The following is an 18511-nucleotide window of genomic DNA, read 5'->3' as shown; positions in this document are numbered from 1 at the left end:
GAAAGTCAGAGTTACACATAGAGAGAGGAGAAGCATGAAGAAAGAGAGAGAGAGGTCTTCCATCTGCTGGTTCATTCCCCAAATGGCCGCAATGGCTGGAGCTGTGCCGATCCGAAGTCAGGAGCCAGGAGCTTCTTCCCAGTCTCCCACGCGGGTGCAGGGGCCCAAGCACGTGGGCTATCTTCTACTGCTTTCCCAGGCCATAGCAGAGAGCTAGATCGGAAATGGAGCAGCCAGGACTAGAACCGGCGCCCATATAGGATGCCAGCGCTTCAGGCCAGGGCGTTAACCAGCTGTGCCACAGCACTGGCCCCTATTTTTTTATTTTTTAAGATTTGCTTATTTATTTGAAAGTCAGAGTTATATAGAGAAGGAGAGAAACAGAGAGATAAAGAGAAGTCTTCCATCCGCTGGGTCACTCCCCAGATGGCCACAATGGCTGGAGCTGCACCGATCCAAAGCCAGGAGCCAGGAGCTTTTTCCAGGTCTCTCACACTGGTGCAGGGGCCCAAGGGTTTAGCCATCTTCCTTTTTTTTTTTTTTGACAGGCAGAGTTGGACAGTGAGAGAGAGAGAGAGACAGAGAGAAAGGTCTTCCTTTTTCTATTGGTTCACCCCCCAAGTGGCCGCTATAGCCAGCCCGTTGCGGCTGGAGCACTGTGCCAATCTGAAAGCTGGAGCCAGGTGCTTCCTCCTGGTCTCCCATGTGGGTGCAGGGCCCAAGGACCCGGGCCATCCTCCACTGCCCTCCCAGGCCACAGCAGAGAGCTGGCCTGGAAGAGGAGCAACCAGGACAGAATCCGGCACCCCAACCAGGACTAGAACCCGCGGTGCTGGCGCCGCAGGCGGAGGATTAGCCTAGTGAGCTGTGGCGCCAGCCTGGGTCATCTTCTATTGCTTTCCCAGGCCACAGCAGAGTGCTGGTTGAGAAGTGGAGCAGCTGGGTCTCAAATGGCATCATGCAATTTTTAAAAAAGATTTATTATTTTGTTGAAAGGCAGAGCAAGAGGAAGAGAGAAAATCTTCCATTTGCTGCTTCACTCCCCAAATGGCCTCAACAGCCTGGACTGGGTCCATCTGAAGACAGAAGACAGGAATTCCATCTAGGTCTCCCGCATCGGTGGCAGCAGCCCACGTACTTGGGCCATTCCTGCTGCACGTTAGCAGGAAGCTGGATTGGAAGCAGAGTGGCTGGGATTCAAACCAGTACTACAATAAGAATGCCACCTTAATCAATCAAGAGCTTAACCTGCTGCACCACAATGCTGTTCCCACACTCAGGCAACTTGAGAAGTCTTTAATATTAACATTCCAGATGTGGTGGGTTTCATGTGCTCCTCACTCTCCTGGTCACTGTGCATCCCTCATCACTCATTGTTTAGTTCTGTCTCACTAACTAGACATCAAGGTGGGAACTACTCAGTTTTGTTCATTTTGTGCATTTTCCAGTTTCTAGCCCAGTGTCTGACATGTAGTAGATGCTAAATAAATACTCTTGAATGAAGAAATGAATGAGATAACTATGTTGAATTATATATATTTCTGTTTTTTTAGTAATTACAAGAAATTGATTTTGTACATGTTAACAGAAAAAAAAGACTGCTTTGCTCTACAGGTGTTTTTCAGGAGACAATGCAACCTGATTTAAAAAAAAGACTATAAGTAACAAAATTTTTATTAGAATAAGCTGTTACTAAATACAAAGGTCCTTAAAAGATAATGCAAAATGAGTATTATGAAAAAACTATGCATTGGGGCTGGCTCTGTGGGTAGCAGATAAAGTTGCCACCTGCAGTGCTGGTTCTAGTCCCAGCTGCTCCACTTCCCATCCAGCTCTCTGTTATGGCCTGGGAAGGCAGTAGAAGATGGCCCAAGTGCTTGGGCTCCTGCACTCATGAAGGATATCTGGAAGAAGCTCCTGGTTCCTGGCTTCGGATCAGCCCAGCTCCGGCCGTTGTTGCCATCTGGGAAGTGAACGAGCGAATGAAAACCTCTTTTTGCCTCTGCCTCTGCCTTTCTGTAACTCTGCCTTTCAAATAAAATAAATAAATCTTTTTAAAAATGCATGAATTTCAAGTCTTTTGCATCCAGAGAAGTTTATCTTTTATTTCTATGTTTCCAGAAATTTTCTGAAGTTCCCTTTTACATGCAAGTATTACCTTATGTTCCAGACCCATTTTAATTTCCATTATGGCATCTTTCTTTGAAATTGGTCTTGCAGTACACTTTTAAGAGCATTTATGATAAAGTTGCAAAATATCAATGCTTGAGAAAACAGCATTTTGAAATATCAAGAATAACTTATTTCTATGGAAAAAGGAAAAGTGATTTTTTTTTCTAGAAATGAAATTTCAATGGGGCCAGCACTGTGGCACAGTGGGTAAACCCACTGCCTGCAGCGTTGGCCTCCCATATGGGTGCTGGTTCGAGTCCTGGCTGCTCCACTTCCGATTCAGCTCCCTGTTAATATGCCTGGGAAAGCAGCTGAATATGACCAAGTGCTTGGGCCCCTGCAACCCTGTGGGAGACCCCGAAGAAGCGCCTGGCTCCCAGATTCAGTTCGGCCTAGCTCTGGCTGTTGGAGCCATTTGGGGAGTGAACTAGCAGATGGAAGACATCTCTCCACCCCTTCTCTGGCGCTGCCTCTCTGTAACTCTGCTTTTCAAATAAATAAATAAATAAATAAATAAATAATCTTTTGAAAACAATTTTAAAAAATTCAAAGTCAAATAGTAATTTTTGGGTTCTTAAATCAGATCCATACATGTAGGCTCACTCCTAGCAAAATCAATACAAACTAATGTGTTAATGTCAATAAATGTTCTACAATTAAATGTATTTGACAGAGTCCTAGGATTCGTAAGACTGCTCAGGTATATCCTGAGGAATAACCTCCTTCGAAGCTGGGGTTCTCTGCTCCCCCTTGAGCCGCGCCCTCTCTCACTTGCGCCTTCCTTATACAGGTTTCCTTGGGCATCACCCTCACTGGCAGGGCTTTCAGCTGCCAGAACTTAGGTCAACCCCAGGTTTAAGCGCTGTGGGTCTCTATTTACAAACCCAGGCTGCTCTGTGTATCCGGTGTGGGACACGCGGTGAAAGTGACCGGTACAGAAGCCGCGAGCCCCGCCCCGCCCCTTCTCTTTTTACAGGTGCTAAAAACACCAAGAAGGTGCGCAGGGAAGCCAAGTTTTCTAAGTCCCGGAAGTGAAGCCACCGACAACTTTAGAGGCTCTGACGACGCGGAGTCCTCTCTAAGAATTTGTTCGGAGACGTTTGCTGGGCTCTGCTTGCCCTTACCCGCCGAGTGTTAACCCTCAGCGCCCCCGAGGGAGCCCCCGGGCAGCCCTCCAGCAAACCCTAAATGAAGTCGTGAGGCCGGGGCCTCCGGGAGGTCACCGAAAACCACACTTCCCAGAGTGCTGTGCGCGGACCCCTGCGCGCGCGCCCCGCCCCGCCCACGGCGTCCCCGGAGGCCGCCACTCACCAGGTCTGACGAAAGAGAACGCCAGGCGCGTGCCCGGGCTCGGCGGGGGCTGCGCTGTAGGTGCGCGTTCGCCGGTGCGCGAGCGTTGCTCGTTAGGACTCCCTGCGGGCGGCCGGCCGGGAGGCGCCGAGGCCCTGGGACTGGGTTTCGCGGCGACAGCCTGGGCTACACGGAGAGGAGCCGGCGGAGCAGCGCGGGTTCAGGTGCGCGGACGCTCGTCCTCCCCCCACGCCCTCTTTCTCCGCGTAGAGGGCGGTCGCTCGCGCGGGTCCCTCCCTCACCCCAGCTGGGACTCGGAGCGCCGCCCGTGCTCGCCCCTCGGGCGCTCGGTCTCGAGCCCTCGAACGGCCGCGCGAACCGCACCGCCGCCGAGAGGGCTCGTACCCCGGCCGGCCGACCTTCCGACCCCACTGCCCCGCGGCTCCTGGCGGCCCCGTTGGCCCTCCTCGCCGCGGGGAAGCCCACGTCTGGTGCTGTCAGCCCCGCCGGCGGCTGCTTGGTCGCTTCTTCCCCGGGGTCTCCCGAGACGGGCAGGCAGGTGCTTCGCGGGGTGCCGGGCGACCGCAGCTGCGTGGGTTCGGGCCCGGGGAGGGCAGCCGGGGGCTCCCAGGGTTCGCGGCCTGCCCGGCCAAGGCTAAGGGGCTCGGAGCCCGCCCGCGGGGGAGCCTCCCGCTAGGGGCTCGTCGGCTCCGGGGCTCGCCGCTGGTCTGGACTGGCCCATCCTCGGGGTGGGGTGGGGGCTTGCGGGGTTCGCTGGGCACCTTGGCCGACGCGGGGTGCGGCGCATCGGGAAGGGCGGCTCAGGAGCCGCAGCTTCTGCCCAGCCCGCAGCCGCTCGAGGCGGTTGTGGGAGCGTGTCCCCGACGGCAGCTGTCCCCTCCGTCCCTGGGCTCTGGGCTCGGTGCACGCCTGCTTTGTTGAGGGAGGCCGATTTGTGTGCGGGCTCTGCCTGTTGCAGCTCCCGCCTCGTCCCTGACTGGCCTTGCCCCGTCCTAGCCTTGGGGCGCCCGGGTTGGGAAAGCTTTTTAAATCCGATGGCTTTTTATTGGAAAGGTTTATTCGTATTCCTTTTAATTTGCATTTGTTTCGGGTTTTGGCTCTTTTCCGGAAGCTTGTGTTGCCTCTTGGGGAGAAGGTTCTCGGAACCTGGTTTGATGCAAGTGTTGTGTGCATTGTTGCACGTTTTGGGGGCTTGCCTGGTTTCCCTGGCCTGCTGGCTCCACAGATGGTACAGCGGGGTGAGCAGAGGAACCTTGCCAATACTGGCTCCTGGAAAGCTGCTTGGAGGTGGCTTTGCCTTTAGCTGCTGCTTTTCCTCGTTCCTTCTGGCACCACTTTTAATTTATCGGCGATTTTAAAGGTGAAAGGCAGGGAGACGACGATCTAGCGTCTCGGGTTCACTCTCCAAATCTTGGCAACAGCTGGAGCCGAGCCCTTTCCGAGCTGGGAGCCTGGAACTGGATTTGGGCCATCCTCACCTGTTGCCTCCCAGGGTGTGCATTAGGAGGAGGGAGAAATCTGAAGCACAGTGGGGACCGAAACTCAGCCGCTGCGATGTGGTCTGCGGCCACTCAGAACGTGGGGCTGCTCTATAAACGGCCTTAACAGTAGCCAACCAGGGATTCTGTATTGCACTTAGCATAGTCATTTTACAATTTAAATCTGGTAATTATTTTAGCATTCGGTAATATTACTGGTGTGTTTGTTTTTTTAATAGAATAAGTTACTCTTTTGTAAGATGGTATATTCTGTAATAGTAAGTTTTGTATCCTGACAAGGAAAATCAGTGCACAGAATAATTTTTTAGTAACAGTTTTGTTTCGTTTCTAGATTTATTTTATTTAGTTGAAAGAGTTACAGAGAGAGGGAGGGGGAGGAGAGGTCTTCCATCCTCTGGTTCACTCCCCAGATGGCCACAATGGCCAGAGCTGAGCTGATCTAGAACCAAGAGCTTCTTTCAGGTCTCCCACTGGGGTGCAGGGGTTCAAGCACTTGGGCCATCCTCTGCTGCTTTCCAAGGCACATTAGCAGGGAGTTGGAAGTGGAGCAGCCAAGATTCAAACTCTTGCCCATATGGGATGCCAGCACTGCAGGCTGGGGCTTTAATTCTGCTGCACCACAGCACCAGCCTCATTTAAAAAAAAAAAAGAAAAACATTTATCTATTTATTTACTTATTTGAAAGGCAGAGTTGGGGGATGAGGGGGGCCAAAAACGGAGAGAGACCTTCTATCTGCTGGTTCACTCCCCAAATGGCTGCAAGGGTGAGAATTAGGCCAGTTCCAAAGACAGGAGCACTTGGGCCATCCTCCACTACCTTCCCAGGCACATTATCAGGGAGCTGGATTGGAAGAGGAGCATCTGGGACTTGAACTGGTACCCATATGGGATGTTGGTGTCACGGGTGGCATCTTTGCCTATTATGTCACAGCACCAGCCCCAACAATGTATTTTCTTAAGCTGGAACTCGAACTGGTGCCTATATGGGATGCCAGCATTGCAAGCAGCAGCTTAAACTGCCAGCCCCCAGAAATAGATTTTATTTTTAAAGGAGCTTTAAGCTCACAGCAAAATTGAGTGGAAGGTATAGCAATTTCCCATGTATCCCTCACCCCCACAACCTCCTCTATGATCAGAATCCCTAATTTGTGTTACATTTAACCTGTTTTGACATACCATTGTCACCTGAAGTGCATAGTGTCCAACAGATGTCATTTGTACTTTTGTACATTCTATGAACTTTATTCTGTTTATCAGATTCTTTTGAGTTGTAAGAAACTGAAATGGGCATTGTCATAAAAAAATTAAAGGGAATATTTTGAACATCTTAAATAGTAATTTCAAATGACTTCTGTATTTTAAATATTGGGCACTTATCTTTTGAATTTTTTTTGAATTGACATTCTCCTGTGACATCAAATGTGGGATATTAGATATAAAAGATTTTTTATTTTTTTTAAAGATGTATTTATTTATTTGAAAGAGTTAGAGGAGAGGCAGAGAGAGAGAGAGAAAGTCTTCCATCTGATGGTTCACTCCCCAATTGGCCATAATGGCCGGAGCTGTGCTGATCTGAAGCCAGGAGCCAGGAGTTTCTTCTGGGTCTCCCACGTGGGTGCAGGGGCCCAAGCATTTGTGCCATCTTCTGCTTTCCCAGGCCACAGCAGAGAGCTGGACTGGAAGTGGAGCAGCCGGGTCTCAAAGTGGAGCATCCAGGTCTCAAACCGGCGCCCATATGATATGCTGGCGCCTCAGGCCAGGGCATTAACCCACTTCGCCACAGCACCAGCCCCATGAAAGATTTTTGTTTTAAAGATTTATTTATTTATTTGAAAGAGAGGCAGAGAGAGAGAGAGGTCATCCATCCGATGGTTCACTCCCAAATTGGCTGCAACGCCCAGAGCTGCACTGATCCAGAGCCAGGAGCTGTTTCTGGGTCTCCCATGCGGGTGCAGGGGCCCAAGGACTTGGGCCATCTTCTACTGCTTTCTCAGGCCGTAGCAGGGAGCTGGATCAGAAGAGGAGCAGCTGGGACTAGAACCGGCACCCATATGGGATGCTGGCATTTCAGGGTGTTAACCCACTGCGCCACAGCACCAGCCCCCCATAAAATATTTTTTTAAAAAACTTTTATTCAAGATAGCGGAAGAGAGAGCAGAGGTTCCCATCCACTAACTCACCCCGTAAATGCCTCTGGTGGGGCAGGAGGGGAGCCATAGCCAGGAGTGAAATCCGATCTCCAGTGAAGGTTGTAAGAACTCAACCACTTGCATCAGCACCACTCCTTCCTCGGGTCTCCAACTACAGGAAGCTGGAGTCAAGAGTTGGTGCAAGGTATCCAACCTGGGTATTCTGAGGTAGAACTTGGGTGTCTGAACCTGTAGCTAAACTGTTAGATCAGATGCCTGTCCCAAGTTTTGATTTCTTTGAATTCTTAACACAGAGTTGTTTGTTTATATTTATTATGAAGTAAAGAATGATTGAGAAGAAATGTTATGTAGGATAACAATGCCTTGCTTGTTCATCTTAAAACATTAAATTAACAGTGTCTTCTTTCTTCGGGGAAAAAAAATCTTTGAAGTTAACCCAGGAAGCAAGAGGAAATTAAACATTTAAGACACACTAATTTTTTTTTACTGATGACAAGATATGTCTACAATAAAATGTTACCCATTAGTCCTCCCCCTACATTTTAAAAAAAATTATTTATTTATATGTATGGCAGAGCATCAGAGGAAGAAGGCAAGATCTTCCATCTGCTGGTTCACTTCCCAGATGGCTGCAACAGCCATTCGAGGCCAGGCCAAAGCCAGGACTCCATCCTGGTCTCCCATTTGGGCGGCAGGAGCCCAAGCATTTGAATCATCTGCTGCCTTCCCAGGGATGTTAGTGGGAAGCCGAATTGGAAGTGGAGCACCTGGGACTCCCAGCACTCCAATATGGGATGCCAGCCTCACAAGCCTTGGTTTAGCCCACTGTGCCACAATGCTGCCCCTTTATTTAAAAAAAAAAAAAATCTGTTTATTTTCTCAGTGTTGAGGGGCTTTTGTGGAAGTATCAGGATATAATAATATGTAATACTCAGTTCTGGAATTACACAGTCCTGGATTAGAATCCCAGCTGTGCACTCATTTGCTCTGTGAACATGGCAAATTGTTTTCTGAATCTGTTTCCTTAGCTGTGGTTGGAAAATAAAAATAATACAGATGAGGCTAGCGCTGTGGTGTAGCAGGTAAAGCTGCTGCCTGCAGTGCCGGCTTCCCATATGGGTGCTGATTCGGGTCCTGGCTGTTCCATTTCCAATCCAGCTCTCTGCTATGGCCTGGAAAAGCCGTAGAAGATGGCCCAAGTTCTTGGGCTCCTCAGCTGTGTGGGAGACTTGGAAGAAGCTCCTGGGTCTTGGCTTCAGATCAGACCAGCTCTGGTCTTTGCAGCCATTTGGGAGTGAACCAGTGGATAGAAGATATCTCCCCCCCCCCACTCTCTCCCCCTCTCACTCTTTACGTCTTTCCCTCTCTCCTCCCCTATCTCTCCCCCCAATCTCTCGTATCAAATAAATAAATCTTAAAAAAATATACAGGCTTCTCTCTTCCCAGAATTGTGAGGATTAATTGTTGTTTTATGTTAAAGCGTCTTATGAATCATAACTAATATTTATTGGCATTGTTAGTCATGAGTTGTGTTCTAAAATGCTGCCAGTATAATTTATTTTCTGGTGAATATTGCTTATGTAAATACTATGAACTTTATTTTTTATTTTTTTAAGGATTTATTTATTTATTTGAGTTGGAGAGGGAGAGGGAGAGACAGAGAAATCTTCCATCCACTGGTTAACTCCTCAAATGGCCGCAACTGCCGAAACTGGGCTGGTCTGAACCCAGGAGCCAGTAGCTTCCTCCAGGTCTTCCATGTAGGTTTAGGGATCCAAGCTCTTGGACCATCCTCTGCTGCTTTCCTAGGCATATTAGCAGGGAGAAAGATCAGAAGTGGACCCAAACTGCTGCCCATATGGGATGCCTGGCATCGTGAGCGGCAGCCTTACCCACTAAGCCACAAGGCTGGCCCTCTCAACTTCTTTTAAAGGGTTAGCTGTACAAAAGAGTATATTGTTTTGTTATGAATGATTTATTTGATTCTTGGGAGTGAGAGGTAAGAGATGGAAGGAACTTGGGAGATTTTTTACTTTCTCTCTCTTGATTTTTTTTTTTTTTTTTTTTTTTTTTTTTTTTTTGGACAGGCAGAGTTAGAGAGAGACAGAGAGGAGAAAGGTCTTCCTTCTGTTGGTTCACCCCCTAAATGGCCGCTATGGCCAGCGCGCTGTGCCAATCCGAAGCCAGGAGCCAGGTACTTCCTCCTGGTCTCCCATGCGGGTGGAGGGCCCAAGCACTTGGGCCATCCTCCTCTGCCTTCCCGGGCCACAGCAGAGAGCAGGACTGGAAGAGGAGGAACTGGAACAGAATCTGGCGCCCCAACTGGTACTAGAATCCGGGGTGCCAGTGCCGCAGGCGGAGGATTAGCCTAGTGAACCACAGCGCTGGCCTCTCTCTCTGATTCTCATAGGTTATCTTCCAAGGGTCTGTGAATACCATGTGTATCTGTACTTTTCTGAAGCAAAGACCTGTAACTTTCAACAGATACTAACAGAGATTCATAATCCTCCTTTCCCCAAGGCTTGTAAGAACCACTAGCTTCAATTATTTAGGGGTTTCTAGAAATTTTGCATGTTTTTACAGCTTTTTATTTATTTGAAAGGCAGAAAGATTGATTTTCCACCAGTTGGTTCACTGACCAAAGCCTGCAACAGCTGGAACTAAATCCAGGTTTTTCATATGAGTGGCAGGGACCCCAATTTTTTTAAGATTTATTATTTGAAAGGCAGAGTTACAGAGAGAGAGAGAGAGAGAGAGAGAGAGAGATCTTCCATCCGTTGGTGCATTCCCCAAATGGCCGCAATGGCAGGTGCTGGGCCAGGTGGGAGTTAGTAGCTTCATATAGGTCTCCCATGTGGGTATAGGGGCCAGGTACTTGGGTCTTTTTCCCAAATTTTCAATTCAGCAGGGAGCTGAATTGAAAGTTGAATAGCCTGGACTCAGCTGACACCATATGGGTCATTATACTGCATCTTTTTTTTTTTTCTTATGCAGCCGATTATTTCACTTTAATCAAAGTCTGGGGCCCACACTGTGGCATGGTAGGCTAAGCTTTTGCCTGCAGTACCAGCATCCCATATGGTGCCGGTTCTAGTCCTGGCTACTCCTCTTCCCATCTAACTTTCTGCTTGTGGCCTGGAAAAGCAGTGGAGGATGGCCTAAGTACTTGGGCACCTGTACCCGTGTGGGAGACCCAGAGGAAGCTCCTGGCTCTTGGCTTCAGATTGGCCCAGCTCCAGCCATTGCAGTCATTTGAGGTGTGACCTTTCTCTCTCTCCCTCCGTCTGTAACTCCATCTCAACAACAACAACAAAAATCAAAGTCTGACTTAATTTAATTGAGTATTGAAAACAAAGGTGAACTATCTTAGCTAAGATTTTACCCATGGGAATGCTTTTGGTTTTATGAAGATTAGTGGTTTATTTTTCAATGCTTTGTTTAAATTCAGTATACATACCCCAGAATGCACATAAATGTAAAGATAAATGAGTTTTTGTCCTCTGAGCATGCTCATCACCAACACCAAAATTAAGAACAAAGCATTACTAGAACTATAAGAGTCCTTACTATGTGCTCCTCTTTTTTTTTCAATGTGAGAAAGAACATTATTTTGTCATTTACATTGTAGAATTCAGTGAAGCAATATTTATAACTAAATACCAACTGATATGACAGCCGCACGATTTTTATACTCTATGTAATAACTTCCACAAATAAGAGAAAATGTGATTTTTGTCTTTCTGAGTCTGGCTTATTTAACTTAGCATAATGATCTCCAATTGGAAGTATTTTGTTGCATATGTCAGGATTTAGGGGGCTGGCATAGTGGCATAGCAGATAAAAGCAATGCCAACAACCAGTATGGGCTCTGGTTCATGTCCTGGCTGCTCCACTTCCAATTCAGCTCCTTGCTAATGTCCTGGGAAAGCTGCTGAAGATGGCTCAAGTGTTTGGGCCCCTGCCACCCAAATGGGAGACCTAGAAGAAGCTCCTGGCTTCTGCCTGGCCCAGCCCTGGTCACTGCTGTTCTTTGGGGACTTGAACCAGCTGATGGAAGATCTATCTCTGCCTCTCTCTCCATAACTCTTGCAAATAAATAAGTAAATCTTAAAAAATTAGAAAGTCAATTTCATTCTTTTTTAATGGTTGAGTAATATTCTGTTGTGTTTGTATACCACATATTTTTATATAGGTATCAGTTGATGGATATCTAGGTTGATTCATATCTTAGCTATTGTGAATTGAGCAGCTATAAAACTGGGAGTGCAATTATCTCTTTCATATGCTGATTTCATTTGCTTTGGAAATATTCCCAGGAGTGGGATACCTGGGTCATGTGGTAGATCTATTTTTAGTTTTCTGAATCTTCATGCTGTTTTCCATAATGGTTGTACCAATTTGCAAAGCCACCAGAGGTTTTTGCACAACCTTTTTCTGAATAACCTTGCCAGCATTTGTTATTTTTTGATATTTGGATAATAGCTATTTTTTTAAAGATTTATTTATTTATTTGAAAATTAGAGATGGAGACAGAGAGACAGATAGATAGATATGGATGTTTAATCTGCTGGTTTACTATACCAGAGGGCCACAACAGCTGGGGCTAGGCCAAGCCTAAGGCAGGAGCCAGGAACTTCTTCCAGGTCTCCAAAGTGGGTACAGGGATCCAAGTACTTAGGCAGTCTTCTGCTGCTTTCCCAGGAGTATTAGCAGGGAGCTGAATCGGAAGTGGAGCAACCAGGACTCAAACTGCTGGCTGCAGTGCCAGTCCTGGATAATAGTCATTCTAAGTGGAGTGACATGATAGCTGCTTTTTATTTTTATTTCATTTCCCTGATGGCTAGTGATCATTTTTTAAAGATTTATTTTTAAAGATTTATTTGAGAGGCAGAATTTGAGAGAGAGGAGGAGAAACAGAGAGAAAGAGAGAAATATCTTCCCAAATGGCTGCAAAAGCCAGGGCTAGGCAGTGGCAGAGCAGGGGACCGCAGCTTCTTCTAGCTCTCCCATGTGGATGCAGGGGCCCAAGTAGTTGTTCCATTTTTCCACTGCTTTCCCAGGCACATTAGCAGGGAGCTGGATCAGAAGTGGAGCAGCCGGGGCTCGAACCAGTTCTCATATGGGATGCTCAGGCTGCAGATGGCAGATTTACCTTCTATGCCACAGAACCAGCGCCTGCCCATTTCTTTTCTTTCTTTGTCTTTTATTTATGTAAAAGGAGCAAATTTAATGTATTTCATATGTACAGTTTTAAGAGCATAGTGATACTTCCCATCTATCCTCCCTTCCTCCATCCCTCCAATCCTGTTTCTTCATCGTCCTTCTTTTCTTTTAATTTTTATAATGACATAAACCCAGTTTTCTTTGTAATGACAAGCTTAAATCTCCATTAGAAAAAAGGATTCAACAAGTAGTAAGCAGAAAAATCACTCTTGCTCAAGAGTATAGACAAGGGCTATAAACAGTTATCAAACTTCAGAATGTCAGTTTCTTTGATATACATTACTTTTTTTTTGGTGCTCTGTATGTCAGTTACCACAGATCAGGGAAAACATGATGTTTGTCTTTTTGGGGACTGGCATATTTCACTAATATAATGGTCTCCAGTTGCATCTGTTATGTTGTGAAAGACAGGATTTCATTCTTTTTTTTTTTTTTTTAAACCTGAATAGTATTTCATCGTGTATATATACCACAGTTTCTTCATCCAGTATCAGTTGATGGACATCTGGGTTGATTCCATATCTTAGCTGTTGTGAGTTGAGCTCCTGTAAACATGGGGGTACAGATAGCTCTTTCATATTCTGATTTCATTTCTTTTGGGTAAATTCCCAGAAGTGGAATGGCTGGATCATATGGTAGGTCTATTTTCAGATTTCTGAGGAATCTCCACACTGTCTTCCCTCATGGTTGCCCTAATTTACATTCCCACATCCTCACCAGCACTTTTTGTTTGTTTTTGTTTTTGGATGATAGTTTTACTGTGGTGAGGTGAAACCTCATTGTGGCTTTAATTTGCATTTCCCTGATGGCTAGTCATCCTAAGCATCTTTTCATGTGTCTGTTGGCCATTGATATTTCCTCCTTTGAAAAAATACCTGTTCATATCCTTAGCCCATTTCTTAACTGGATTGCTTATTTTATTGTTGTTTAGTTTCTTGAGCTCTGTTTATATCCTGGATATTAGACCTTTATCGAATGTATAATTTGTGAATATTTTCTCCCCTTCTATTAGTTACCTCTTTACTTTGTTGAGTGTTTCCTTTGCAGTGCAGAAGCCTCGTAGCCTGATGTAATCCTTTTTGTCTTTTTTTTTTTTTTTTCCTTTATTGCCTGTGCTTCTGGCATCTTATCCAAGAAGTCTTTGCATATGCCAATGTCTTGCAGTGTTTCCTCTATGTTTTCCTTTAGTTATTTGTTGGTTTCAGATCTTAGATTAGATCCCTGATCCATTGCAAGTTGATTTTTGTATAGGATGTGATAAACAGGTCTTGTTTTATACTTTTGCATATAGAGATCCAGTTTTCCCAACACTATTTGTTGAAGAGACTCTCTTTTCTCCAGGGAGTGATTTTAGCTCCTGTCTCAAAGATAGTTGGTTGTAGTTACCTGTATTAATTTCTAGGGTCTCTGGTCTGTTCCATTAGTTGACATGTGTATTGTGCCAGTAAAAAGCTGTTTTGATTGTAGCTGCTCTGTAGTATGTCTTTAAATCTGGTATTGTGATGCTTCCAGCTTTATTTTTATTTTTTAGCATTTCTTTAGTTATTCTAGGTCTCGTGATTCCATATGAATTTTAGGATCATTTTTTTTCTAGATCTGAGAAGAACATCATTGGTGTTTTGATTGGGATTGCACTCAACTGTAAATTGCTTTGGGTGGTATGTATATTTTGATAATATTCTTCCAACCCATGATCATGGACAATTTTTCTTTCTTTTGTGTGTGTGTGTGTGTGTCATCTATTTATTTCCTCAGTGTTTTGTAATTTTCATTTTAGAAATCTTTCACATCATTCGTTAAATTTATCCCGAGGTAAGGTACTTAAATTTTTTTGTAGCTATTGTGAATGGGACTGATCTTACAAGTTCTTTCCCAGCCATGGTATTGTTTATGTATACAAAGACAATTTTTTTTTCGACAGGCAGAGTGGACAGTGAGAGAGAGACAGACAGAAAGGTCTTCCTTTTCTGTTGGTTCATCCCCCAATGGCTGCTGCAGCCAGTGCACCGCGCTGATCTGAAGCCAGGAGCCAGGTGCCTCCTCCTGGTCTCCCATGCAGGTGCAGAGCCCAAGGACCTGGGCCATCCTCCACTGCCTTCCCGGGCCACAGCAGAGAGCTGGACTGGAGAAGAGCAACCAGGACAGAATCCGGCGCCCCGACCAGGACTAGAACCGGGTGTGCCGGCGCCGCAGGCAGAGGATTAGCCTATTGAGCCGTGGTGCCGACCACAAAGACTATTTTTTAAAGATTTATTTGAAAATTAGAGTTATATAGAGAGAAGGAAAGGCAGAAAGAGAGAGGTCTTCCATCTGCTGGTTCACTCCCCAGTTAGCCGCAACGACTGGATCTGAGCTGATCCAAAGCCAGGAGCTTCTTCCCAGTTTCCCACACAGGTACAGGGGCCCAAGGCCTTGGGTCATCTTCTACTGCTTTCCTAGGCCATAGCAGAGAGCTGGATCGGAAGTGGAGCAGCCAGGACTCGAACTGGCGCCCATATGGGATGCCAGCACTGCAGGCGGCGGTCTACCCACTATGCCACCAGCGCTGGCCCCAAAGCTGTTGATTTTTGTGTGATTTTATATCCTACAGCTTTACCAAACTCTCTTATGAGTCCCAATAATCTCTTAGTGGAGTCTTTTCGTTCTCCTGTGGAGGGGATCATATCATCTGAAAATAGAGCTAATTTGACTTCTTCCTTTCCCATTTGTATCCCTTTGATTTCTTTTTCTTGTCTAATGCTTCCCTCATGGGTGACCTGTATTTAGTTCCTGGTTCCCAGCTTTGACCCTGGCCATTGCAAGCATTTGGGGAGTGAATCAGTAGATGAGAATGCTCTGTACCTCTCTCTCTTCTGTATCTTTGCCTCTCAAACAAATAAAGTTGAAAAAATGCAGACATGTATTATCTCACATTTTCTGTAGGTCAGGAGTCTGGACACAGCTTAGTTGGTCTTTTGCTTAGGATCTCATAAGGCAGCAATATAGGTGTTGACCAGGCTGCATTCTTAATATGAGGTTCAATTGTGGGGAAATCTGCTTCTACTCTTATTTGAATCATTGGCAGGGTTTTTTATTTTCCTGGAGCTCAATAAAGGTATTTGAAAAAGTTCATGGAAGATATATGATTTTTTAAAAAAATATTTATTTATTTGAAAGGGGGAGTTACAGAGAGAGAGGAAGGCAGGGAGAGATCTTCCATTCACTGGTTCATTCTTCAAATGGCTGCAATGGTCAGGGCTGGGCCAGGTTGAAGCCAGGAGCTTCATTCTGGTCTCCCACGTGGGTGGTAGGGGCCTAAGTACTTGTGCCATCTTCTGCTGCCTTTCTCAAGCCATTACCAGGGAGCTGGATTGGAAATAGAGCAGCGTGGACATAAACTGGCCCCCATATGGGATGCTGACCCTGCAGACAGTGGCTTAACCCACTATGCCATAGCACTGGCCCCAGAAAATACATAGTATTATAAAAGCTATTTGTAGATTGCACAAAAATACGCGTAGGTTTTTAACTCTGGTTTTCCACAAACTTCCTGAAGTACCCTCATCTGACTATGAGCCTTTGCTTTTTACTGACTATGAGGTATAGACCTTCAGGTCCTAGGAGCTGCATGTAGTTCTCTGTGATATGGCTGTTCTGCAGTAGTTTGTTCTTCAAGGTCTGCACAGTAGCCTCTCTTTGCAGTGTGCTCACTCAGTGTTAAGCAACCGAATCAAAAGAGTGGTGTCTCACTGACTTCCCAAGTTCTTGTGATTAGAGGCAAGTCACAGGTTCTACCCACACATAAAGAGATTGTATGAGGACTGACTTGTTGGCGGTTAGTGTTGTGTGTGTCTGCCACAGAAACTTTAAGAAGATATTAATAGCCATAATTTGTAGTCTTATGTTGTCATTTTGGTTCCTGTCAGAAGCTGGAAGTGATGAGATTCACAATAAAGAACCTAATTCAGCTAATATGCTGGCTAAGGTGTCTGTAATTTTCTGAAATTTCATAATAAGTATGGCTTTCTATGCAAAATATTTGAAAAATGGCTTATAATTTTATAAGCACTTGTAAATCCATTATTGCATTTGATGTAATTCTTAGTGTAAGGTAGATAGGTATCCCTGTTGATAGATGAAATGGAAGGTTGGTGAAGCCTTAAAAAACATTCATACAGCCAATAAATGGTAGAACAGATGTTTTTACTTAAAAAAAAATCTATGTTCCAGTCTCTCTTTTTTTTTAAGATGGATTTATTCATTTATTTGAGAGATAGTGTTATAGACAGAGAGGGAGAGACAGAAAGGTCTTTCATCAGTGGTTCACTCCTCAAATGACTGCAGTGGCCGAAGCTGGGAGCCAGAGGCTTCTTCCAGGTCTCCCACGTGGTTGCAGGGGCTCAAGCACTTGAGCCATCTTCCACTGCTTTCCCAGGCCATAGCAGAGAGCTGGATTGGAAAAGGGACATGAACGGGTACCCATATGGGATACCGGCACCAAAGGTGGAGGCTTAGCTCACTATTCCACAGCGCCAACCCCTGTTTTTGTTTTTGTTTTTTTCCAAGATTTATTCATTTATTTGAAAGTCAGAGTCGCAGAGAGAGAGAGAGATCTTCCATCTGTTGGTTCACCCCTAGATGGCCACAATGGCCAAGGATGGGCCAGGCCGAAGCCAGGAGCCAGGAGCTTCTTCCAGGTCTTCCACATGGGTAGCAGGGGCTCAAATACTTGGGCCATCTTCTCTTGCTTTTCTGAGACCAGTAGCAGGGAGCTGGATTGGAAGTGGAGCAGCCAGGACAAGAACCAATGCCTATATGGGATGCCTGCATTGCAGGCAGTGACTTTACTCCCTGTGCTGTCCCCTCCAAAGTATATTTGTACCACAAAACTCTTCGTGGTATGGACATTCATCAGATATGCTTTGATAATGAAATTAACTTTGATTTTACATGTAAATATGAATAGACTGTGAAAATACAGACAAAAGGAGATCTTTTTAACAATTCAGCAATTCCTATGCCTAGTAGTATAATTTTTGTATCCTCAAAATATTCCTGTTGGTGATATCTCTGTTTCACAGAAGAGATAACTGAGGTTGAAGCAGGTTGTCATTTGACTAAATACAGTTGCTAAGTGGTAGTACCATGATCTGACTTTTTAATCTAGGATGAAAGTAACTCAGTCGAAATAACCTTATGTTTTTTCCTTAAATAGTTGGGTAAAGTCTCTGAACTTAGGATTTATGGCTCATAGCTCTCTTTCTGAAACTAATGCATTCTGCATCGTAAAAATCATATACTACTGAGTTCTCATTAGAATTTAAGAGTTCCTGTACTGAGACACAATAATCAGTTGAAGTGAATTATGTGATATATGACATAAGAGCTAGTTATTCTTTTTTCAATATTAAATAGTAAACTTTTCTTCAGTAAAATAGATGTGGTTATTTTATGTATGTAGTATTAATTTATAGTTATTTACAGTAGAATTTATTTTTCTTTTGGTTTGTCTTTGTGTTGTGTTGTATTTTTTCAGTATCAGCAAACTGTACAGTGCCAGTTGTGTAGATTTTGAAAAATGTCTGAAGTTTAGTGGTTGCATCTACCTCCTACCTGGTCTCCATCTTTTAAGAAAGAATAAATGTGATGTCCGAGGAAAGAGCTACATTTAAAAAGAGTCTTGCAAATGGCTTCAGAATCTGTGAATGGAAAGCAAGCAAGGAATCACTTCACAAAGGGAAAAAAGCAACAGCAGCAGCAGATAAAGAACAGGTCTTCAGTTGGTGATGGTGATGGGGAAGACTCCTTTATTTTTGAAGCAAATGAAGCTTGGAAAGATTTTCATGGCTCTCTTCTTCGATTTTATGAAAATGGAGAACTTTGTGATGTCACACTAAAGGTTAGACTACATTTTTTTCTTACTTTCCCCAAGTTCTGTGTATTATAAAAAATGAAGATTTCTATAACCATACAGGCAAATTTTTGGTGATACACTTATTTGTAAGAATGGTCTTAGTCTTAATCCTTTTTTATTGAAGGGGAAGGAACTGGGGGAAGGGTAAATGAAGAAAAGTTAGCTGAGATAAAATTACTGATTTAATATTGACATTCTTTATTTCTTAATTGTAACAGTTCTAGAACTGCAGGACAACAAATAGGTATGATTAGTTAAATTAT

The 18511-nt window shown here is 44.9% G+C and overlaps 1 protein-coding gene and 1 long non-coding RNA gene across 23 annotated transcripts in view; one reads left to right on the top strand and one right to left on the bottom strand.

The window, feature by feature from the left end:
- The window catches only part of LOC103350765 (uncharacterized), a 75225-nt gene extending 71604 nt beyond the window's left edge, over window positions 1-3621 (bottom strand). For 7 of the 8 annotated variants that reach the window (XR_016212451.1, XR_016212453.1, XR_016212450.1 and 4 more), the window contains exon 1: window positions 3484-3613. This is a non-coding gene — a long non-coding RNA (uncharacterized LOC103350765). Of the gene's footprint in view, window positions 1-3483 lie in introns of all 8 variants that reach the window. The other variant, XR_016212456.1, reaches the window with a different exon arrangement.
- KLHL8 (kelch like family member 8) overlaps window positions 2060-18511 on the top strand; it is a 58317-nt gene continuing 41865 nt past the window's right edge. For 2 of the 15 annotated variants that reach the window (XR_016212439.1, XM_089303151.1), the window contains exons 1-3: window positions 2060-3686; window positions 13950-14013; window positions 17871-18233. Coding sequence is in view for 10 of the 15 variants with exons in the window: in XM_089303151.1 (XP_089159277.1) it covers window positions 18021-18233 (213 nt within the window). In the remaining 5 variants the exon portion in view is untranslated. Of the gene's footprint in view, window positions 3687-3734; window positions 4022-13949; window positions 14014-17870; window positions 18234-18511 lie in introns of those variants that run through there. The other 13 variants (XR_016212438.1, XR_016212436.1, XM_017347450.4 and 10 more) reach the window with 13 other exon arrangements.

This window comes from Oryctolagus cuniculus, chromosome 8 (assembly GCF_051225735.1).
Source record: "Oryctolagus cuniculus isolate XC-2025 breed Fujian yellow rabbit chromosome 8, ASM5122573v1, whole genome shotgun sequence".
NCBI lineage: Eukaryota > Metazoa > Chordata > Mammalia > Lagomorpha > Leporidae > Oryctolagus > Oryctolagus cuniculus.
This window is presented reverse-complemented; position numbering and strand designations above follow the sequence as displayed.